Source organism: Ambystoma mexicanum, chromosome 5q, assembly GCF_040938575.1.
Source record: "Ambystoma mexicanum isolate Mex_15411 chromosome 5q, UKY_AmexF1_1, whole genome shotgun sequence".
Lineage (NCBI taxonomy): Eukaryota > Metazoa > Chordata > Amphibia > Caudata > Ambystomatidae > Ambystoma > Ambystoma mexicanum.
In genome coordinates, this window is record NC_090933.1 from 629711012 (window position 1) to 629736937 (window position 25926).

Consider the following 25926-nt stretch of genomic DNA (forward strand, 5'->3'; position numbering starts at 1 on the left):
TTGCTTTGTCTAGGGTAAGACCTTGTGATTTACGAATTGTGACTGCGTATGCAAGAGTTAGAGAAAATTGTTCTCTGCGTACATACATATCTTTGAAGAGAAGGAATCTAGCTGTTGAGCGTCCTATCCGTTTTACTTCTGAAAGTTTGTCAAAGAGTATATTGACAAACTGAATTTTGTTGTCACGTGGGTATGTTTGAAAGCCAACAATTGTACCCAGTGCTCCATTAACTAGTCCTTGGTCCACGTCAAGGTTACGTTTAAGCATTACTCTGCAATTTAGGATAATTTGAACATCTTTTCTAAGCCTGCTGTGTTTGAGATTGATTTTTCTATATTATTTAGTCTTGTTGTGGCTTGGTCACACATGGGTAGTGTCATACCATGTACATCTAGTTTGTCTGTGGCGCTAATTTCCATTATTGGTTGCATTTCTTTACTTAGCATGATTTCATTGAATTTGAAACAGCTTGCAAGAGTTGGCATTAAGGCCATACAATTGACATTTTTGTGGGCTAATTGTTCCATAACATCTGTAGCACATGCATTATCGCCATAAAGTGCATTAATGTGCCAGGTTTTCAATGTTGCTTCTGCTTCTTTAGAAAGTATACCAACTCTCAAACTTTTTAAAATGTTGGCATAAGTTAGATCTGCAGATTGGCGCATGTTTTCTGTTAATTCTCAGTATTGGAAATGTTGCCAAAGGTTGACATTTCCAATGCTGCCAACAGTTTTACGGCAGAGTTTGTGCCCTAATGTTTTAAAAATAGGTACACCTTTTACTGGTGTTAATTGAAGCAGATCTCCAAAAACAATAATGTGTTTTCCTGCAAAGAGCTCTTCATAGTCTGTTTTGAGTACTTCTTGTAATCTGAGGTGAATCAAAGCTAACATCAGGTTGGAGACCATGCTCACTTCATCTATTAGTAGCATTTTCATTTGTTTCAATACTCTGCGTAATTCCATTGCAGCTTCTGCAGAAAGTTTGTAATAGTCTAATTTGTTCTGGTGTTCTACTGGTAATAGTAGTAATCGGTGTAATGTAACACCACCTATGTTGTAGGCAGCTAAACCTGTGGGGGCAGTGACAACAGCTGACAGTTTGTTGTTTGTCAATTGTTGAAGGAACTTACTAATGATTTTGATTAGGAATGTTTTGCCAGAACCAGCTTCACCACTGACGTACAGTAGTACAGGTTTATAATTATGGCAGGAACATTCTTTATTTTCATGTTTTACACCATGTGCAATTTGTTTTGTTACTTCTTGAAAAATGCTACTTTGCTCATTGTTTAGTTTTGATTGTAGTATAGTTAAGTCTTCCTTATCTTCATACTGACACATGGTGTTTTCTACTTCTATCATAGCTAATTCTGCCTCATTTGTTATTAGTGGTTCTCCCAGTGGTTCTTGGCTTCCTGTTACAGAAGGTTGACTACTGTCAGGAGTATCATTATCTAGTTGGGCTTGGAGTTCTTCTTCATGTTGCTGTTCATTGTGCAACATTGTTTTGTACTGTGTAAAGTTTACATCAGTAATAGTGCTTTCATTTGCTTTGAAAGCATCCTCATATGAGTCATAGTTATCTAGTAATTGTTCTTCTTTTCTCCATGGTTTGAAGAGTTGTAGCAGGGACATGTAATATACTTCTTTAGTTGAGGAGTCTTCAATGACAATTTGATATGATTAATTAAATTTGGTTTAGTGAGTTTAACTAAGCTGCCTTCACAGTCTGTCACTCTATATTTACCTTTTTTTTCATTGGGTTTCATATTATTTTTGTATGTGTAGTTTTGGGCTATTTGGTATAGACACATGTTTTCCAAAGTATTACTTCTGTTTGGGTAGTATGTGTCCAATAAATTGTTTTTTAAAATGTCTTGGCTGTTGGGATCATGTTTGGCAATTGTTTCTATATCTTCATATGATTTTAGAACTCTTTTTCTAAGATTTAGCTGGACCAAGACTTAGCCATACTATATTTTCAGATTTACCATACAATGAAGTACCAGTTAAACGATCAGCTGCTTCATAAGATCCACATTCTCTATGGGTGAGCATTTTTATGCCCAAGCTGTATAATTTCTGAGATACTGTTTTATCTGATGACAGGTCATTCCAGAGGTCTTGGAGCTGTCTTTTCTGCTTTAGTTAAGTTTGCTGTGACATATCGTGCAACTGCAGTAGAATTGTCTGCAATGTACTGCACATCTATGTTTGCATTCCATAAGTGGGCAATGATTGCATTATAATCATTGATATATTTTTCTTCTTCTTTTCTTTTTATGTAATATGTATTTTTAGGTGACTTACCTTTAACACTATGTCTAACTGAAGACATGAGGTTGTTTACTTGACCTGTATTGGTAACTGGTCTAGGGAAACCAAATCGGCATTTGGTGTAGTATTTGCCTTTGTTTTTGTATTTGCGACGACAATATTTTCCACATTTGTGTCGTTGAAATTGTAAAATTTGTGCACGAAGATCACTATTTGTGGCTTCTGATGGAATTTCACAAGTGACATTTTTCAATAAACTGTAAAACAGTGGTATCACTGTCTTGACCAAATTTAGGAGCATCTTTAATCCATAAAAGCATGTGGATATGTGGTGCTCCTCTGGCTTGGTATTCTTTTCTCCAAAAGAAGTGTTGCACTTCTCCAAGGGGAGGAACAGTTTTATTACAAATAAAATGTAGCATAGCAATGAAGTGATGGTGAAAATATCTTGAAACATTAACAGGATCCAAAGAACAAAGTTCTCCAGGTGTTAGAATATCTGTTTGTTTTGTTTTGTTTTTATTTGATACGCGTAGGAAATCATGTAAATCTTCCCATGCATATTCTGCACAAATTAATGTAACAAACCAAGTGGGTGGGCCAAGGTTTCTGATCATACAACGTACATCTCCATGACGTCGAAACCAGTACTCTTTAGTACCACGCATATTTGCTAATAGATTTGTAATATTTGATTGTAAAACCTCATCCTTTTGTTGCACTTTCTCTAATAATTGTGTAGCTGTCATATTTTGAAAGTGTGATCCTGATTTTAATATGTGTGCAACTCCGTAACATAAAGTTGCTAGTTCACTTTCAAAGAGTATGTGGAATATGTATTCCACATTCCGTAATGAGCGGTATTCTGAAGCTGATATTTGAATAGGTCTATCATCATACCTTCCTCCTTTGCCAGTAGGAAAGAGTAGAGGAAAAGCACGTGCTTCTATACTTTTTTCCCATATACTGATTGGCGATCCTTTTGTTTGACGCATTTGGGAAGTTTCCAGTACATCTTGTACGGTGTCATTACAGTGCAAAGGATGAATTGTATAATGGTCTAAAGTATTTGATATTGTAGCAGGATCTAGTAGCTCAAATTGACCAGCTTCTTGGGTTTCTTGAATTATTTCAGTTGTATCTTTCAAGTTTTCTTCAATATTAATTTCTTTGTAATATTCATTATTCTCTTTAAGATATTGGAAGGCTTGTCTAACTTTATATAAATCTACCAGTTGTTGCCATATTTTTTTCTTTTGTAGGTACTCCATTTACTAATATAATTAAAGATTGCTGCATTGGACGTTGCACTCCTAGAGTATGCACATTTTCTTTTAGATTTAATGGTAAATAAACTACTTTTCCACGAATGCCTTTTACCAATTCAGAGGGAGGTAATTTTGCTGTTTTTGGTTGAAGGCTTATTATTGCTTGAAATGGGTGTACTGTTTGAATTATGATGCTCTCATATAAATTAAGTTGTTGTAGAGGTTTCGGTACTGGGTATAATTCCAAATTATTTGTGATAGAACGTGAAGGAGTTTGGTTGTTGTCAAGTTTTGTAGTGCAATAACTGCAAAGTATTAAGGGCTCAGTTATTTCATATTTTTCTTCTGCTAGTAGGTAGAGAGCTAATTCAAATCATTCAGAATCTTCATTGTCTTCTATTTTGTATGATAGGTCCACAGTTTTTGTGTTACTTTTATAAAAAATTCTACGGCAACACACACATACATGGTTTGGTACTTCAGCTGATGTACTTTCAAATTTTAGTATTTCTTTTTTGTATGTGTTTAGCAAAAGGTTGCCATGTGTAGAATTGTTGCTTAATTGGTTTAAAGCTTTCTGTAAATGGCTTTCACTTCCAAAATATTTTTTCTGGATATAGTGAATTTCTTCAAGTAGGTCTTTTGCTGTACCATGTAGAAGGATGTTATTTAACTTTGCTAGTGCTAAAGCAGGACTTTTAGCATAGTACAGTTTATAGACTAGATTTCTTATAGTTGAATGATGTGTTGATATCCTTTTGATATCATGGAAAGTGGTTTTACAAGTAGGTCCTGTAATGCAGGCCAATGAATGTCCTTATAGTCCTGTGTACTCGCGCACTGGACAGGTATCTATATTTTGTAGTAATTTAATTTTGATTTTGTCTTTGCTTTTTACATATTTATTGAGGAATTGGTGTAAAGATTTGAAACATTGTTTGTGAATATTACACATTGACGTGCATGGCCATTTGTACACTAGACGTTCTGATTCAGTTGAATGGAGGGGTAATTCTAAGTTTTCAGGGCATATTTTGGTAAGGAGTACTTCTTGTTCCATTATGGTATTATTCACTTTTTCATAACCTCGACCACTGCTATTTATGGCAATTGTATTCGTTTGCTTTTGTTTGTACGCTTCTTCATTAAAATATGGTTCTGTGCTCGTAGTGTGATTCCATTCACCTCCACAGATACTTAAGAAGTTCTTTCTGTTGACATTTCGCTTATTGAGAAGTCTTTTTTGTAATTTAGTTATTAGTTTTGTTAGTGGTTTTATTTTGTTTAACAGTAAAATAAATACATTTCTTTTGAGAAGAATTGCACTCTCCATCAATGCTTCTAAGATTAATTTCCTACGATAGGTTTTAAGCTTTGAACCCGATTTCTCTCCTGTTTTTATAAGATTTTGAAGGACTTTGTGACGGTATATTTTGGCTAAAATACTTTTCTTGGTATGCTTACTTTGCACTATATTAAAATTTGAAGAAGTAGTTTTATCTGTACTGATAGCTGATTTTCTGTGAGGAAGCGAAGTTGTTGTACTTGAAACTTCTTGTGTTTCACTAAATGATTTTTTTACAAATTCTGCTAGAGATGGATGCTTATGTTGGACACCTTTATTTCCATTTGCTCTAATTTTGCGTTGCTTTCTACGGAGTTGTCTTTTGGTAGGCATTCTTTAGGGTCTGTTGAAAAAAATAAAGATATGGGTTGGGGTGTTCTGGAATGTATGTGTGCTGTGTGCATGAGTGTTTGAGTAAGATGATAAAGATGTATGTAATGGTGTGTGATTGTGCATTGGGAACTAAAACTAGTAGGGATAGGTATTCTTGAATTTATGTGTCACTAAACTGGGGTTCAGATGACAAAAAAAAAGTAAGCTAGTGGTGTGAAAAAGTACAAATAGTAAATCTAATGTATACAATTAAAACAGTTGTTTGTTCTATAATATGAAAATTGTAGTGGTTCAGTTGGCTAATTTGTGTGTCCAAAAATAGAAATTTGTGGGCCATTCTGGTTGTAAATCGCTGTTTACGACATGGAAATTTTTGGACAAAATGGAACAAAATCTCTATTTTAAGAAACCAAAATAGCTGGTATTAATGTTATAGTATATTTGATTAATATAAATATTATGGTGATATTTTACTTACTTTTTTTTTTAAATTAATAGGTAACTTCTTCGTTTTTCTTTCTTCTTCGAATTCGGCTGCTTCTTTTCAGGAAACTGGTCTTCACTGCAACTGTAAAAGCTTCAAATTAGTAACTTTGTTTGTATATAGCACTGTTTTCAATTTAGATATTGATTTTTTTAATTGAAATCCTCAGTGCCTTCTGTAAAACCATTAAACTAATTTATTTACATAAGATACATTGCATCAGTTCAGTACATATGATATGTTCTTAATGAACAAATTGTATTGAATGACTAACTGTAGCAAAAATAAAATATCTTTACTATGTCTTGTGAAATTTATAATATATTAGTGAATACCACTATTTCTGTAAGTAAACTGTTCTAGGTAATAGCGCCTCAATGTCATGTCTAATTTAAAGTAATTAAGTAAATAAATAAATAAAAACAAAATATGAAATTGTATAAGTATTTTTATAAAGGTTTAAACATAGATTGTGTTTGCATGCAATTTTGTTTGAATATATGTAGTCTATATATTTCATTTAAAAAATGTTAGTTTAACATGATTTGAGTGTGTGTGTATAAAGAAAGTAAAAAGTATAAAGGTGTATAAGTGATAGTTGATTTTAGGAAATTGAAAAAAGTACAGTAAATTAATTTTACAGATTTTACAAGGTAAAAGTCTGTTTGAAAATGTGGTCATCTACCATAGCTCTCAACTCACATGCTTTTGGCGGGTGTCACAAGCCTTGTAAAGGGCAGACTCACCCGCCAAGCCTCCTGCACGCCCATTCATTCCAATGGGCGTCTCACCCGCCAAAAACAAAATCGGGTGATTTCACCCGCCTGTAAAACAAAAATGGTTGAGAGCTATGTCATCTACTATACAGAAAATATGCATACCTGAAGTTTGTGATCATGCATATGGATATGCATGGAGCTGCAAGTAGAAATCTTGAAGACTTGTACAGTATTTCTGGTAGATGCTGCTTGCCAATGATATGACACTTGTACTCAGAGAGATTCAGAGTACATTTGCAGTGCTGATCTATGATGATGCAGTTAGATGTAGAGGTCTTGAATGTGATTGGTGCATGGTCATGTGATTTTTGAGGTACATCCAATGAGGGAATGGCAGAGAGAGTGTAGTGGAAATGGTAGAAGGGCTGTTCATGTTACAATATGTCCGCGGACATGGCGGTAGTTCGCAGACATCGGGAGTTACATCCGGGGATTTTTGGGTTCAGAAGTCATGCAAATGAGAATAAGCACTGAAAGGGATTGGTCAGGAAAGTTTGGTGGGTGTGTTGTGCCAGGAGAGATTTTCTCAGATACTCTTTTTGCTGAGAGAACAAAAGATAGCTATGGCTGTGTTTTTCAGAAAACAGATTGTTTGGATTTTAAGAGATTGGATACATTGGTTGAAGGTGCATGCAGAAAGCTGTGGAGTAGCTGTAGATCTTGGATTCCCACATGTGGAAGTACACTGGCATGGAGTACGTGGAATGAAGTGGTTGGACTTGCTACCTCTCTGTGCTACTTTGGAGACAGAGCAACATCCAGACATAATTGTAATTCATTGTGGAGGGAACAGTTTAGGACATGTGACTGGAATTTTTTTGCAATTTGCTATGAAAGAAGGACTGAGGAAGGTTATGGACATGTTTCCTAATTCTCAAGTGATATTTTCACGGATTGCGCAGAGACAAATGTGGCTTCATTCTTCTTCATTTGGTCCACAAATGGAAAAAGCAAGGCGCAATGTTAATAAGGCTGTTTGTGCATTTCTAAGAGATTTTGGCATGTCTTCTTTTCACAATGAAAATATTATGTTTTGTAGTACATACATTTTTCGCAGAGATGGAGTCCATCTTACTTATGCTGGCAATCAGATTTTTCTGAGAAATGTACAAAATGCATTGCGACCTTTTTTGGAATTACAACAACGATTTTGAAGTAGATGTTAAGCATTTACAATTTTTGACTTACAAACACCACCCAAAGGCTCTTTTCAGAGCCACCACTTCTTTCCAGAGAAAATTACAATGTTTGTGATGGAGTAGCAACCCAATTTTTTTAATGTTCGCGAACTGTCCGCGGACTTCTAAAAAATACAAAGAGCCCTGCTTCATTTATTTTCACTTCTATTTTTTAACTGGGAAAGGCGGCTCTGAAAAGAGCCTTATTTTTTTTTGATTTTTGTAATTTTGTATTTTTTTTGGTTTTTCAGACACGACACACTAGAAGAGGAAGGTAAAGGAGGGTAAAGGGGGGACACCAACCACAGGGATAAGAAAGGGCGAGCTGAGAGAGGAAGATGTAGAGTGGGTTTTATTTGGGTAGTGAGCAGGTCTTCTCGTGCTCTGAGACGATAGTCTCAAAAGCACTCCGAAGTCGCTCCCCCCTGCAGAGTACTGTGTCACAGTACATACATACAACTGTAACCCTCAAAAGGTAAGGGTCATCAGCATTCTGTATGGCCTGTGAGGCAGCTTGAGAAAGACGCTGTCCCACAGAGGTGGTCCTTGTGGTGACAGGATCAGAAACAGAGGATGAAGTAGAGGAAATCAACCTGCTACGTTCTTCGCAAGGTACAACCCTGCGAATAGCCCCAGAGTGAAATGACCTCAGGTGTCGCTTCATAGTAGTGGTCCCAAAGCTGTACTTACCATGCTTCCCGCGACTGAGTACCATTTTGCACTCATTGCAGGTAACACGGTTCGCACGAGCCTTAGGACCATTCCCATGAATGGTAAATAACCGCCACACCCAAGAGTCACGCCTAGTGCGGGTAGTAGGGATTTCCTCTACCTCATTCTCATCATCCTCTTCTTCCTCCTCTGCATCCTCACTCCTGTTCCCCTCTTCAGGCTCTTGGGGAGGTGGTGATGGAGGGGGTGGGGGTGGTGCTGAAGCAGGTGCAGCACCAAGTGGCAGTTCAGCAGCCAAGGATGCCATCTCGATGGTGTAGTCTGCAGGTGGCAGCAAAAATCACTGTGTTCTGAAGAATAGCCAGAAACACAATGGGAATAAGCTCTTGGGCGTGGTCTTTTATAGGGGTGCTTGTGCGCGGTCCGCGGACATGCGCACTGTCCGCGGACAGATCGAACACAAAAAAAGGATCGGAAAGTTTCAAAAGGTATATAGAAACTCAAGATTGCTATGTGGGACTTGTGCCATGGTGAGATTTTATTGAAAAATATTATGGATTAACTGAAAATGTACTTTTAAATTGTTCGGGGACACGAACAGTGTCCGCATTTCAGGACACACGATGAGCGTGGGCGTGGTCATATGATCCGTTCGCGAACTAGTCCGCGAAGGAAGCGCCTGTCCGCAGGACACCAAGTGCACGGAGATTGGTTAGCGCATGCGCATTGATGTCCTACGGACACTGTTCGGGTTCTGAAGTAATTAAAAGTACGTCACACGTGAAACAAACATTTCAGGACACTGCGTGTGTTCTTAGAACATTTTTATCTTGCTAGCGAACAGTAAGGACAGATAGTGTTCTTCAGGACACGTGTAATTTAGTTTATGTACGAACATTTCAGGACACCAATTGTGTTCTTAGAACAGTTTCAATTGGGTAGCGAACACTACGAACAGGTATAGTGTTCTTCAGGACACCTCCATTTTCGTTTACGTACGAACATTTCAGGACACCAATAGCGTTCTTAGAACAGTTTGAACTTGCTAGCGAACAGTACCGGACAGGTATAGTGTTCTTTAGGACACTTTCATTTTTGTTTGTTTACGAACAATTCAGGACACCGTGTGTGTTCTTAGTACAGTTTCATGTTGCTAGCGAACACTATGAACAGTTGTACTGTTGTTCAGGACACATCATTTTCGTTTATTTATGAACATTTCAGGACACCAATTGTGTTCTTAGAACAGTTTCAACTTGCTAGCGAACAGGTGTGGTGTTCTTCAGGACACCTCCATTTTCGTTTATGTGCGAACATTTCAGAACACTCGCACTGTCCGCGGACACTTATTGTTTTTTAAAAAAAAAAACGGAAACTATTCACAATACAATATAAAAATGTAACTTTAACATATATTAATAATTTATGAAAGAGAAGGTGAGGCAGAAACAGAAACAAACAGGAGAATTTGGGGTTTCAACATGATTGGTATTAGGTGAAGAAGGGATGGAAATCTCATCAAAACGTTTTGGATTATGGAGAGGGTTTGGGGATAATTGACTGGTATATGGTGAGGAGGGACAAGTACATGTGGGGCAATGGTACGAGGTTTTTGGTTTGAAATGATTTTCTACAAAAGTTTTTAAATTATTAAAATTAGCCAACAATACATCCATTTTTTCTTCTATATTGTGAAGACTTATCCATAACAGGGTTTTCTGAAGTTTTTTCTATTCTGGTATGCTCTGTACAAAAAAATAATATATATGTTAAATGTATATAAAAAAATAAATAAATAAATGGTTTATATTATAAAGTGTTTACAATTAGTTTCACTATCTTGTGACATTTCTTCATGTGGGAAATTGTCCTCTAGCCATTCCAGAGTACTAGACATTTCTGTGAGAAAAAAAAAAAAAAGATAATAGATTAAAAAATATAATACAGAAAGTTTATAAATATATGAGTAAAATGAAGTACACTTACTATTTCTGGTAAGATAAGTCCTATGTATTCAGTGGGTCTGGTCTTGTTCTCAGTTCTGTTGTGTCTGTGAGGTAATTATGTTGGAAGCCAATTTATCTTCTTGTGGTATATTCCATTTCAGAACATATTGTATTTAAATGAATGGTTAGTGTGTTACATATATGGGTTACATTTCTTATGTATTACTATATATAATGTGTTTGCGTGCTGCTTTTTGAATTTGTTAAATGTTCCTATATTATGATATAACAATCAAACATACCCCCCCCCCGTTTTTAGGTAGTGGTACTGTTCTCTGAACATGTCCGCGAACATTAAATAAGTTCGCGGACATCAAGTTCATAAGAAGAGATCTAGTCAGTTCCATATGACATGTATATAAAGTCAAAGTCATTATTGTTAAGTTGTGCTACTAAAAAACTATGAAATTCAGTGAAAAAAACTTTGTTAAAGGGACGTTATGGTTCCAAGTAAAACCGAAAAACCCTTGAAATTTGCCAGTTATGGTAAGCTAAGCAACCATAACTCGCGCCACCACCGTGCACTGCTAAGACTAACACCCAGGACATCAAAGATGACATCACAAATGTCATTGATGACATCACTGATGACATCACATGTGTATGTATTTCTCATGAAATATGTGTAGAAGGGATTCTTATTATGTTGCGAAAAAAGTGTCAAGAATCATTGCAAGAAATATACCCTAATAAGTGCATTGAATGATGCATTGATATAAATAGCATCCTATTATGGGGTTCTATCTAGTATACTAAGCTACTCATACAGAAACATAACATTGTGTGCAGCGTACAAGATGAAGGTATGATATTCGTAATGTTAATATGTTGAATAATGAAATGATAATTGTTTTCTTAATAGATTTTTGTGTACTGTGAAATATGTAATAAGTAGCTAATAAAACCCATGTATTACATAATTGCATTACTATAGACAAAACACAAAGACACAAGAACACATACCAATATGGGTATATACAGGGAAAGTGAAGTTAGCAAAAAAGCACAAGTAGTAGCAGAAACAATTCATAACTTAACTGATTAGTTTCATGCAAATAAATGATTGCTCTGTTTCAAAGCTGCTATTTACCCTATGTATATGTATCACTTGATGTGATTGGACCCTAAGGAAAGTAGTGTGAGTACAATGTATACAAATATGACCATATACAGGGAAAGTACAGCCATAAAAAAAAACAACAGAACTATCAGAAAGTGCTCATAAGTCTAGTGATTATCTTTATGCACAAAAAGGATTGCTGTCTTTCAAGCTTGTGTTTTCCCATATGTATATGTTTCATATGATGTGACTGTACTCTAAGGGAATTACTTTAAGAACCTACTAGAATGATATTTCTACAAATAAAATAAAATTCTTAGTTTCTGACTGTTACTGAAGAAAACCATGTGGCCTAGATATGTCAGCAAAAGAAAAAATAGTGAGCCAGACATGTGATGTCATCAGTGATGTCATCAATGACATTTGTGATGTCATCTTTGATGTCCTGGGTGTTAGTTTTAGCAGTGCACGGTGGTGGCGCGAGTTATGGTTGCTTAGCTTACCATAACTGGCAAATTTCAAGGGTTTTTCGGTTTTACTTGGAACCATAACGTCCCTTTAACAAAGTTTTTTTCACTGAATATATATATATATATATATATACCCAATACAAAGTGAGATCTGATTTCTTTAAGGCCCAGTCCACTTTGCAGTGATAAATGAAATTCAAATCAGAAAACATGTTGGCTGCTATTTCAAAGTGGGACTGCCGCCTACATAAAGTTAAGTATTATTGGTGAATATGTTAGTGGTAGAAGCTGGTGTTGAGCCATTTAGATCATAGTAGAATCATGACCCACTATAGGAGGCATCAAGCAGTTAATACCGCCAGTAAAGGGCATAGCATAGTCTGGATGTTGCACAAAGAAATGCATGTTGAAATAATTATTTCTATTCCATAATAACTGTGCGGACTGTAAATCCTCTGCATGCTCCTGCCTTTCAATGCTTAGGCAGAGTCAGCTGTAGTGTGGGAGTGAAGGGAATTTTCAACAAAATATCTGTTACTGGAGAAGAGTACATCTCCAGCCCAAAAATATGAAGAGATTAAGGGGCCGATTCATGGAACAAACGTGCGCCGAAAATCTTGGCGCAAGCAGGCGCAAGCGCAAAAAAACAGGTGCACGCGCACGCATGCGATTCATGGAAGTCCCTGCGCGTGTTTACCTCGGGATGTGCGCCAAACACGTGCATGGCGCACAAGTCACTGCAACATCCCGAAAGGCGTGCGCGACGCGCACAGTGAAAGCGCACAACCTCGGCGCATACACCAGAAAGTGGGCGGAACACGGGGCGTAACGCGCGGAATGGGGAACAATACGCAAAAATAAGGGCGTAACTGGGGATGTACTGCAGGGAAGCAGACGGAACGCCCACACGCACTCGAACCACACGTATTCATGGAATCGAATAGGGTAAAGCCACGCACAGCCAAAGACACGCACAAGCCGAAACACGTCCGCCACACGAAGGCAGGCGGTAGCGTCCCTGCGCATTACGAAAGTGGCAACATACAGCAATTGGGCCTGTGCGAGCGGGGCACGTGTATATCGGGGGTGCGCGGGAAGTTACACACGCGATTGAGCGGGGTACGTGTATTTCGGGGGTTCGCGTAAACTTTTTCACGCGATCGGGCCTGGGGGAGCGGGCTACGTGTTTTTCACGCGATCGGGCCTGGGGGGGGAGCGGGGTACCACTCACCGTCTGCCTTGCGTGTAGAAGAACGCGTAGCCAACACCCGCTGTGAAGTAATAGCGTGTGAATCCCACCGGATGGAAAACACACGCACCGCACGAAAAGCACGTACAGAGCAGTGTAAAGGCACGCGGGATCTCCAAGCCCTGCCAGGGCAACGCCCGTGCACGAAACGTCACAGACGCGCTTACGCTGTAAGGGCCTTTGGTCCAATGAAATCGCGTACGCGTGCTGACGCGCTTACGCGCTAAGGGCCTTTCCTCGAATTTCGCGCTGACGTGCAGGATTTTCACGTGCCAAATCACTCCGTATCAAGCTGGCCACGCGAAAACACACGGAAGACCACGCTCCTGCCCAGAGGCCGAATTACTGCCCCCGAGTGCCCCGAGCAGCCTCCCACGTGCCATCTGCTGCTGCCTGCTGCCACCATGCCCTGCCATTTGGTGCCTGCACATCAGCCATCTGCAGGGGTCCAGTTGCTGTGTCCACCCCTGCTGGAACAGAAGACTCCCGACTCGGATAACATCACTCCACAGCCCAGCCCCAGGACCCAGTTGCCCAGCCACTCCTGCCCCTGGGGTTGCCATGTCGGGCACATCAACATCTGGCACCAGTGGCAACCCCCGGCCAGAGGGGCAGAGGGCACCAGCTTCACTGCCACCGAAGTTGGTGTCCTGGTGGAGCAAGTCCTGGGGCAGTATGATGCCCTCTTCGGATCGTCCCGCGCCAACAAGGAAGGACGGGAGAGGATCTGGGCCGACTGTGTGGTTGCCATCAACGCGGAGGGGGTGGCAACCCGCACCATCCAGAAGGTCAAGAAGCGCTGGGAGGACTTGAGGTCCAGGACCCTCATAAAGGCCCGGCGCCTTGTGGAGGGGGGCCAGGGCCACATGAGTACCATCCAGATGAGGGTCCTGGAACGCGTACACCCAGCGCTCCACGCCCAGGTCCTTGAGAGGGAGACCTGTCTGGAGTTGAGCGGTAAGTGGCCAAGCATTGCTGTGTGAGACAGGGCATGTTGCAGTGTGCTGGTTGTCTGATACTTGCCTGTATGTGTGACATAGGCCATGTACGCATGTATGTGTGCAGGGACATCATGGTAATGCATGTGCGACCAGTAATGTGTGAACCGCACGGTTGTTGCATGTGTTTAAATGCGACATGGGGAGCCCTATGCAGATTGTACACATGAGAGCATGGCAGTCTCTGTTCCTGGACATGGGTGGGGGTGAGGTATGGGTGCTGATGCCAGGTACATATATGGTATCCATGTCTGTGTGCCTGACCTGCGTGTCTGACTTGTGAATGCCATGGATGCATGACACATGTCTGTGACAATATACAGATTCACTGATGCAGCCTAGTCATCCTTGTATCCACTGTGATTGGGGTGTACGGGGCCAGATGGATGTGACTGAGGTGAAGTGTGTGCATGTGATAGGCATGACCCATGATGCATGTGAGTTCCATTACATTGTATGTTTCGAGAGTCCATTGGACATGTATGGAAATGTCCATGGCATGCACCGTGACTGTCACTGTGTGTTTTGCCTGGACTGACACATGTGTTGTGGAGGGACATGATGGAAGTGTACTTTGACAGTGGCACTCATTTGCTATTGCTTCCTGTCTAGGGGACCATTGTACAGTACCCTGATGCTTGTGTTCTATGTTTCCCTCTACGCAGCGGCTAGTGAAGAAGAGGGCGGAGAGCGCTGTGGAGCAAGGCGGCGGGGATGCCCCCACGGCTGCAGCGGAAGGGGTGGGTGAGCCCAACAGGGGCCTGCTACGGCGGAAGACGGTGAGGAGCCATCTAGGTTGGTGGTTTCCACAGAGGAGGAGGCCGCCACTGAGGCGCACATGGGGCCTGGTGGGGGCATCCCTGCTGGTGCAAGTGGTGCAGTCCAGGGGCAGGGGCAGGAGGCAGCACAGGTCACCGTGGAGGGGCCTGTGCATGTCGCTGTCCCTGACCCTGTGGGTGCACCACCATGCACCAGCAGGGATGCCCCGTCCCAGGCCCATCCGCAGGTAGAGGGGATGTCCATGTCATCTGACTCCCCTCCACCTGCGGACGAGGGGACCCCTGGCCGTATGGAGAAGGTCCTGATTGGGGTCGCGATGCGCACGGCTGTGATTCGTGATGTTGTGCGTGCTTCCCAGGAGGAGCACGCACATCATCACGAAGAGCACTGTGCCGACATGGCCCAATTGGGATCGTCCATGTTCGGGGGTTTCCTGCATGTGTCGGCCAATCTGGCGGCCCTCTCCTCCTCTGTGGCGACTATACGCCAGTCGTTCTCCTTGCCGTCTTCCGGCCCAGATGCCACCATGGCCCCCTGTGGACCTGCCCTGACCAATGCAGCCAGCTCGGTGGGGATCCCATCCCTGCCACAGTCGGGAGTCAGAGGTCCAGCAGGGGTGGACACCACAGCAACTGTACCCCAGCAGATGGAGGATGTGCCGGCATCATCAGGCAGGGCACGTGCACGACGGCGTCGGTGGATTCCATCAGCCTGGATGCCGTCGTGCTGGCAGAGGCAGTGGCGTCGGAGGCAGCAGCGGAGTCAACGTGGGAGGCATCATTGCTCGGGGCCATCAACATCGGAGGGGCAGGCATCGGCCGGAGCGCAGGAGGACCCAGGACGGGAAGTGTCTTCCGTGTGGCAGCAGTTGGGCCAGCAGATAGGTGCAGAGCGGCGGCGGGCGGAAGAGGCACGGCTCACAATGGTCAGGGCGGAGAACTCCATGCGGAGGGCCCTGAGGCGGGCCGAGTGCCTCGAGGCAATCCGCAGGGGGTTGTAGGAGGAGATGGCGTCGTCCCTGCGGACCCTCGGGGCCATGGAACAGGACCGCCTCCGGGACATCGAACAGGAGTTCGATGATGCCCTGGTCGGGAACACCACGGAGTGAGCCGCTGGACTTGCCCGCCGCCTTTGTATATAGTTATATAGTTAGTGTTAGGTTTCCTTTATTCTTTTTTTTTTATTTGGTTGCGATTGGACAATGCGCCACATTTTTGTATGTAGTTCAGTTATTAGTTAGTTGTCATAGTTAGCTTTCATTTGGTTGGGCTCATGCACCCGGGATTATCTTGTAAATAGTTCTTCAATGGATTTATTTATTTTTTGGATTTTTTTCATCGCCATGGAGCAATGGTTTTTGTTTATCATTTACACTTGGATTACTTTTCTGACTGTGACTTTGGACACCATTTATTTTGATTGTGCTGTGTGTTTTTGATTATTTTTCATGGACATTCATCTTCGTTTGGTTGTTTTGCTTTGTGGTTTTTCTCATTTCATTTCCATTCAAGTTGATTTTAAATACATTTTTATTTTCATCCTTCAATGTGTCGTATCATCTCATTGCTTTCATGCATGTCATGTTGGGTGTTTTAACATTCACTTGCAGCCATTGTGTGTGACAGACGTGTTCATTTGCATTATTTACATTGGGTGTGTAACATGTAATTGCCTTTGATATGTGGGTGGATGTGATAGTTAGTTGGGCCTTTTGGCAGGGGAGGATGGCCATTACTGACATGATTGGGGATTGGTGGGACCCAGGTGCAGGGGGGCATGGATGGGACATGGGCGAGGGCCTGGTGGAGGGTTCCCCACAGTGCTGGGGGTGGGGGTGGTGGGGAACATGAGTTGGACATGGGTGGGGGCCTGCTGGCAGGTGCCCCACAGTGCTGGGGGGTGGGGGTGGTGGGAGACATGAGTTGGACATGGGTGGGGGCCTGCTGGCAGGTGCCCCAAAGTGCTGGGGGGTGGGGGTGGTGGGAGAAAGTTGGACATGGGTGGGCCCTGCTGGCAGGTGCCCCACAGTGCTGGGGGGGTGGGGGTGGTGGGAGACATGAGTTGGACATGGGTGGGGGCCTGCTGGCAGGTGCCCCACAGTGCTGGGGGTAGGGGTGGTGGGGGAACATGAGTTGGACATGGGTGGGGGGCCTGCTGGCAGGTGCCCCACAGTGCTGGGGGGGGGGGGAGACATGGGTGGGGGCCTGCTGGAGGGTGCCCCTGGTGGGTGGGGGTGGTGGGATACATGGGTGGGGGCCTGGTGGAGGGTGCCCCTGCACTGCTGGGGGGTGGTGGGAGACATGGGTGGGGGCCTGGTGGAGGGTGCCCCTGGTGGCTGGGGGTGCAGGGGGACATGCCTTGGTGGGCAGTAGTGCAAGTTGACATGTGGGTTGGCTGGGGGGCATGGCCATGGTGGATGGGGTGCCTGCAGGACATGTGCAGGGTAGGCCCCTGTGGTGTGAGCCAATTGCAGGGGCCGTGGAGGGTGTAGAGGGAACACCTGGGAGGACCCACACGTGCAAGTCACGTGTGGTGCTCCCCGCGTACCCCTGCAATACACGTACCCTGCTGAAATCGTGTGTGGCACTTCCCGCGCACCCCTGAGATACGCATACCCTGCTCGCACGGGCCCAATCGCGTGAAAAAGTTGAAAAAGTTCACGCGAACCCCTGATATACACGCAGCCCGCTCCCCCAGGCCCGATCGCGTGAAAAAGTTCACGCGAACCCCTGAAATACACGTAGCCCGCTCCCCCAGGCCCGATCGCGTGAAAAACTTCACGCGAACCCCTGATATACACGTAGCCCACTCCCCCAGGCCCGATCGCGTGAAAAAGTTCACGCGCACCCCCGAAATACACGTACCCCGCTCAATCGCATGTGTAACTTCCCGCGCACCCCCGAAATACATGTACCCTGCGGAAATCGCGTGTGGCACTTCCCGCGCACCCCCGAGATACGCGTACCCTGCTCGCACGGGCCCAATCGTGTGTGGCACTTCCCGCGCACCTCTGAGATACGCATACCCTGCTCGCACGGGCCCAATCGCGTGTGGAAATTCCCGCGCACCCCTGAAATGCAAGTACCCTGCTGAAATCGCGTGTGGCACTTCCCACGCACCCCTGAGATACGCGTACCCTGCTCGCACGAGCCCAATCGCGTGTGGAACTTCCTGCGCACCCCTGAAATACACGTACCCTGCGGAAATCGCGTGTGGAAATTCCCGCGCACCCCTGAAATGCACGTACCATGATGAAATCGCGTGTGGCACTTCCCGCACACCCCTGAGATACGCGTACCCTGCTCGCATGGGCCCAATCGCGTGTGGAACTTCCCGCGCACCCCTGAAATACGCGTACCCTGCTCGCACGGGGCCAATCGCGTGAGGTACTTCCCGCGCACCCCAGTGATACACGTAGCCCGCTTGCCGTGCTGGTACAGGGTTAGCGCAGCCCTTTGCGCTGGATTGGGTATATTGATGGCTTTTCCCTGCGCGAGAGGCGTTCTTGGGGGCGTAACTGGCGCTGCTGCAGGGTCGCTGCGCCACTGTGCGCCACGGCTGGTTTTGGTGGCTGGAATCCATGAATACGCTGTGCGCGCAAATGGATTTTAGCACATGCGGCTGGCGGAGGGAGTGCGCTGAATTCTATGAATTACCCCCTTAAAGACTTACATGTAGGCCCTTTTTAAAACTGTGCATGCATCTCAACAGAAAGGAATACATTCATCTGCAAGGAAAGCCATACACACGACGAAAAATAAAAGCACAAATCCATGTTAAATGAAAGTCACATACAAATGTCTATAGAGAACTGCACCCACACATTCAGAAAATGTAGGATACATGTGGGTTCAGAACAGAAAATCTAGATTCTCAAGAACATTACCTGTGAATTCAGACTTACACGAGCCAATGCAAGAAAAGTCACCTTTTGCATGTACATGGCTTATCACAAAGTCCTATGAAAGCCAGTCATGGTCTAATTTTCAAGTGGACTCTACATAGCTAATATATTCACTGCTCAAGTGAGAAATCAGTGGTTTTTATACAGACATCAATGTATAGCAGAAATGTCAGCATGTCTAGTGTTGATTAGAATACAGCATATTTATATGGAGATTGCTGATTGAAAATGGATTCCTTTGTGGACTTCTAATAGTGAGATTCATGTAGGCAGGTACAATTTTCTTTATATTGTATACCTACAGATTGTAGTGATCTTCAGGGTAAAGCTTGAGACCCAGTTCGTTGAAACTATTTCTTTTAAATACATTTCGACTTTTGAATAGCTGTCTGTTCTGTAGCCTGAATTGTGGGGTGGGATTTTAAAAATGGAGGTATTAGAGTCACATTTGAGTGAACCACTAGCCAACAATATAAAATACTGTACATTTGTATTTTGTATTTGGATGTATTGATTTATAAAGCGCCTTACACCAAAGCGCTGTACAATGGAACATAATACATAAACAATATAACGGTGGAAGCAAATACATTATGAATCAATCAACAAAACAGTGAAAAGAGCAATTAACTGAGGGGGATAGGTAGAGAAGGGGAGTGGGAGTGGATAGGGGGAGTGGTGGAGAAGGGTAGGAGGAGGGAGGGGGAAGGGTGAAGGGGGAGGCAGGAGAGGGGGGGAGATAGTCGGGGGAAAGAATAAGGAGGGGGAGCAGAAGAGGGAAGGTGTTTCAGGGAGAAGAATGGAGGAGGAGAGATTTAAGGGAAGTGAGGAATGAGGTGAAGGTGGGGGTAGAAAGGGTTAGAAAGGATAGCAAGAGGAAGGGAGTTCCAGTGTAGAGGTGCTAGGAGTTGGAAGGAGCGGAAACGGGATGAGGCACAAGGGGACGGAGGTACAGTGAGTAGGAAATGGTCAGCGGACCGAAGGGAACGGGAGGGAGAGTAGAAGGAGAGAAGGGACGAGAGATAAGGGGGGGGGGTGAGACCATGGAGAGATTTGAAGACAAGGCAGAGAAATTGAAATTTAAGTTGGGAGTGAAAAGGAAGCCAGCCAAGGTAAGAGAGAGGAAGAGATGGAGTCACGGGAGGTAAGGAGACAGGGTACGAACAGCAGAGTGGTAGATGGATTTAAGAGGGGCAAGATGAGAAGCAGGAAGTCCAAAGAGTAGGGAAGAGCAGTAGAAGAGGCGGGAGGAGATTAAGAGTTTAGTAGCGTGGAAAGTGAGAGAAGGATGGATTTTGCCAATATTGAAGAAGTGGTAGCGACAGGTGCTGGAAGTGAGGGAAATATGTTGGGAGAAGGAGAGAGGGGAGTCAAAGAGAACGCCTAAATTACGAGCTTGAAGAGAGATAGGGAGATTGGAGGGGGGGGAAAGTGAATGATTGGGGGAGTAGAGGGAAGGGGAAGAGAGTTAGAGGGAAAGAATACAACTTCGGTTTTGTCAGTGTTAAGAGAAAGAAAGCGGGAAGACATCCAGTTCTTAATGGCAGTAAGGCAGGAGGAGAGTTTTTGGTGAAGGTCAGATGAGAAGGACGAGAAAGAGTTGAGTGTCGTCGGCATAGAAGTGGTGGGAGATGCCAAACGAGGATATAACAGGGGCAATGAGGGAGGTGTAAAGAGAGAAGAGGAAAGGACCAAGTACCGATCTTTGGGGTACGCCGTATTCAAGAGGATAGGTAGGAGAGGACCGGCCACCCCAGGAGACAGTAAAGGAGCGGGAGGAGAGGTAAGAGGATAACCAGTTGAGGACAGAGCCTTTGAAGCCAAAGGAAGAAAGAGTGTGAAGTGTTAGTACATGCCATTCTTCTAACTAGCTTATAACAAAGGCATTACTTAAACATTTGCAAATTATTTCATGATGACAAAATGGCGAACTTTCACAAATAGCACATATCTTGCTAGCCTGTCTTTACTAGGACAAATAATTTTGAAAAGCTGAATCTCAGAACATCGCTTATTATTTCACAAGTCACAATTGCATTATGTTGCCATTCCCATTGGAGCCAGTGTGAGGACATACTTAATTTAAACAGGCACACTGCAAAATGGGTAATATATTTTCCACATTGTATATGCCCAGCAAGCCAGTATCAAGTTAGGGGGATACTGAGGTACCATTGGACATTACATCATTTAAATGTTGAGAACATATTTTGTAATGGTCAAACGGTGTACAAGTCAGTAAACCTAAGCAGCTGCTTTGAAATCATTATGTCCCTGACGCGGCACTGAGGCTGAAAAAACACATCTTAAGTAACTATGAGGTAAATGCAGCACTACACACAATGCATTCCAATTGTGTATTTGAGTTTTTCATTTCAATATATTGCTCAAACAACATGAATAATTTTTCGATTTACTGGGGTCACTTTAAGACTGTGGGGCTCATTACAAGTTGCCCAGTGTGGTAATAGTGTGCTGGTATTAACGTATACCACAAGCATTTTACTGCACCTGGCAACTACAAGTTTGCTGGTGAGGTGTCAGAATGACCTCCATCTAAGAGCCGTTATTACAGCCTCTGGGAATACTGGTGCTTGTAATACTGGCAAAATCGCCCATAGAGTTCACTGGGACTTCATGGAAGGGGGATTTATACCGGCTCCCACCACTTGTAATCCAGTGGACATTGCAGAGGTCCGACTGGCGGTATCAGTAAATCCGTTTACCGTTATCCTGGCCGATTTACCAGCAGAACACAGGCAAACTTGTAATGAGCCCTGGTGTGTGCCTAATTTCGTGAACATAGTATGTTCAACAATTATGTTTGGAAAAAGGTGTACATTCTTAAAATGTTTTTTCCAGGACTGCTAAAAATGTGAATTATTTTCAGTGAATATTGTTAAGTATTTTCCATGCTGCCAGATTTATGGTCTTTTAGATAATGTGTGTTGCCCATGCCTGCATTCCAAGCAGACTATTCCTTCACCCAATAAGATTTAAACTGAACATTCCATCTTTTCTTTCTAAGAGAAAGACCTGTCCACTATGGGGTTATTTGTTACTCATTTAATTCTGCACAATCTGATGAATAAGTATATGGGACTTAAAAAGATAATTCATCACATCAGCTCTGCATTATATTTTCAGTCAGCTCAGCAAAAGATATGAAAACTTGCATTTTGTGTCATTTTAAAACCGGGCTAACATGGTTTCAAAGCTTTCTTTGAACTAAACCACACAAACGAAAGCTTCCTTTCACAAACAGCATTGCTGTTTTGATCATTTGTTTGGAAATCCTTTTAGCAGCGTTAAAACTACCTTTGTAGCAAAATCGGAATAGATCTGGAATAACTAAACAAATTATTTAGGAAATATTGTCATGCAGCCATTTTGCGTTGGAAGATTTGCAAGGAATGGTCCAGAGTATTATTGCCATTTTAGTATTTTTAAGCAAAACTCTTTTCTTTATTCTGAAATATTATGGTATTTTAACGTTGTTAGTCCTGTCATATTTTCAACAAAGTTATGCATTGCCATGCAATCATCAATGACAACCATTCTGAGAGTAGCTAGTTCTGGTCTGGAGTATGTCTTTCCAGATATGTATGGATACAAATGTGGCTTGTATGCGTGTAGGATGCGGAGGTTAATCAATACAACAGCTATGCTTTATAGCTCGCTTTTCTATAACTGATAGAAAGATATGTGATTTCTCAAGTAACAGCTTTAACATTAGCAAAAAACAATCTTTTAGCTAGGAGTTAACTTAGTTCATATTTTAAATGGATTTTCCAATGTCATGTTTAATATACACGTTAAGGTATCTTCTAACATATCTGCTGGGAATGAGGTCTCGTTAGTTCTTACTCTACTGTCAGCCCATGATTTGAAACCCCTATTAGAATTGATCTGCGTTAGTCTGGTAGGAATTACTCTTCTGGAGGATATGTAATTCAAGAAGTGCATATGAGCCAAAAAGTCTGCACGTTTCATTTATGCAAGTATGTTTCAGGGTTTCGATTGAAGCGAAAGTTGCATTGTTGTCTTGCTGTGCCTGGTGGCTCTGCTCCTGTGACCAACGTTGTGAGTACCTCTTGAATGACAGCTGAGTGGCACCAATAAAAACATGAATCAGGAATCATCGCAAAAGAAATATTGGACAGTACATCTATGGCGTTTTAGGATGATCGCAATTGCGTCCCTTGAGACTGATGAGATAAGCCTCATCAGGGGATATTGGCAGCAGCCTAGATGCATCTGATGTAAATGGCGCCAGGTGAAGTACAGAGAAGACCTAACAGAGGTGCGGGAGCGAGGAGAAGATCAACTAGTATTCAACCCATACGCATGGGGTTAGAACAACTCACTGTGGAGGTCCTTTTCTCTTGAAGTGGACGTTAAAAGAAAAGTGAAACGAAAAAGGAAAGCAGTTTACGCTTTCCCTTTATGCTCCACTTCATTTTGCAGCTGTCCTGAGGCATAGGAGTGCAGCAAAGCGGAGATTGCAGGTCAGCTTTGCTTTCCTCCTCCACCTCAGGAGAGCATTTGATTTTCATGCAGCCATAAAACCAAAGATTCCAAATGAATACAGCTTGCTTTTGCACCTAGTTTATAGTAGGCGAATTCCATTGGAATCCATTTTAAAACGCCACTTGCAGACCGTGTTTTAAGTCCATCAAAGCGAGAGTAAAGGTGCGTTTGCCTTGCTTTTCGCTTTACTTTTACACTACTGAGAGTTTTGGACATTGCATGCAGGGGATGGCAAAAACAGAAGTGCAAGTCTTGGTGGTCCCTTGCATTAAACACTTGTGTACGAGCACGATATAAATACAATATCATAATTAGCTTTTTATTTAGAATGACCTACTTGTGTCAAATCTAAACAAAGGTAATCATTGGCTAAACAGGTACCTGTCCCCCTTCTATGGATACATGTGAGAAATATCCTTACTGAGATGAGCATCTCCAAACCCCACTCCAGGTCCAAGCCTGGATAGCCTCTGAAGTGTGCATTTCATAACTATTGAAATTTAACATCACACTTATCTAATTTGACTTGTTCAGATACATTGGGCGGTTACAAATGATTGTCACAGGGTAGAGATGCAGTGGACTTTGGAGGCAGGAGATTGTAAAGAGAACTATAGCGAATAAACATAAAAGGAGTATATTGTAATTCAAACCACGACTTTGTGTGGGTGACTTGATTAACTCCTGGATGCAGCCCATATCACATTTGGTCTCCTTACATATAAATTCTGGCTTGGTCATCTTACAGGGCGGTATCTAAACGTTGTGAAAAAAAGAGGAGGCGCGCACTCTGGTGCCCAGTCTTGTTTACCTGCTTCAGCACAGTTTGTCTTCTCCTCCAAACGTTTTCTTGACTATCAATCATCAGGGAGGCTGTTTTCCCTTTCAGGTGTGTAATTAATTTTCATTAAAGTCTCTCATTAAAGGGGTAGGAGAGGCGAGCAGAGAAGGAGGATAGAGCAAATGGTGAATAAGCAAATTTGGAAAACTTTAGAATAGCTCCAGTGTGGGGTCTTCGTCTTTGGATTGGACGTACACTATAGTACCTAGACTGCATTTCTCTCTTGCTGGTGGCATATACCATTTTCCTCAGACACTAACGAGTTTTCACTGCCAGCTGGTTAAGTGCATAGTACAGTAGATTAATCTATGACCACCCAAAGAATCTGTGTACACAGTGTGCCTGCCCATCCCTCGTGAGCGGCTCTGGCAATAATTTGTATTAGAAACATGTTTCTCTCCCCCCACCGCCCCATGAGTATTGAAGAAACAGTTTCTCCTCACAAGAGCTGGCTTGTATTCAGCAGATAATTATAAAATATATTTCCTAATGTTATCAATAGATGTAGAGCACCCTGATATTCAGAAGAAATGCTGCTACAGTCCTTAAATGCAGTAGTCACAATACAAATATTTGCATTTCTTCATTCAACCACATGCAGCATAGCTACTGCTAAAGCATCAGAATCAAAAATCTAATATAGTTCTATTTTGCAAGCTCATGTAACATTATTGCAATATTTTCCCAAATGTTGACCAAAGCCGTAATGTCCAATTTGTTTTGTTTATGTAATTTTGAATTTATTACTGGGAAATTTTCTTTGTTGGACATTACAATGGATTACAAACTTAATTAGTTATGTAAAATACACTCTGCCCATTATGCTGCCCAGAATCCCAATAATGGAAGCATCACTAAGAATGACACAAAGTGACAGACTATTATGAAAGTCTATGCAAAAAGGACGAGCATACTCAAGGGGTTAAACGCATGATACACTACATATTAACGTTTTTTAATGTGTTATTCCACCGCAAAATACATTCTTACCTCCATGGGGAAAGCCTTAAAGTTAACAGTGTGCTCAGAGCCGCGCTGGTTTTCCCGACCCCAGTGAAATCGAACTTCGTGTAATTCAAATTCATGGCCACGAGGCAAGGGGCCACCTACCAAAACTAAATCAAAAAAACATGATTGGTTACAAATCTACAGATACATTGGCCTAACGGGAATGCATTTAAACAGGTATTTAACAAGACAGACTGAGGTGACAGCATAGCAGCAACACACACATTTTTGACTTAAGTTTGAAAGTTACAATGTTTAAGTTCATATTTATTAATATAGTCAATGAAAAAAACTTTAGTTAATGATCAGTTAAGGTAAAAAGCTCATCGGAACAAAACCCTGGAAATTCAGCTAAATCCTCCTTAACTTCACACCCCCTGTTGTGCAGCCTATGACCACAATGGTGACATCACTGATAACATTACTGGTTACATCACTAATACCATCATGTATGACTTCACGGATGGCATCACTGCTACCATCACTAACATCATACATGACAACAATGATTATTTAACTGATGGCATCACAAATAAGATTACTCTAGATAGTTTCACATATTTAGACCATCCGGTATGCATCTACATATGTGATTAACATTTTAGAATTGTTCATAACAATGAGTACATTGTGAAAACTAGTCAAATCACTACTTGTGAAGCTTTCATTTGTAGTTTGATAAAAGATTAATTATAAGTATGAAGGAGTGTGGGATAGAGGAGGCCCACTGCCCCCAGG

At 42.6% G+C, this 25926-nt stretch overlaps 1 protein-coding gene across 1 annotated transcript in view; it reads right to left on the reverse strand.

The window, feature by feature from the left end:
• The window catches only part of CA8 (carbonic anhydrase 8), a 1124912-nt gene that overhangs the window by 748338 nt on the left and 350648 nt on the right, over window positions 1-25926 (reverse strand). Inside the window, exon 3 of the mRNA XM_069621095.1 lies at window positions 25171-25295. Within this exon, the coding sequence (XP_069477196.1) occupies window positions 25171-25295 (125 nt within the window). The remainder of the gene's footprint in view (window positions 1-25170; window positions 25296-25926) is intronic.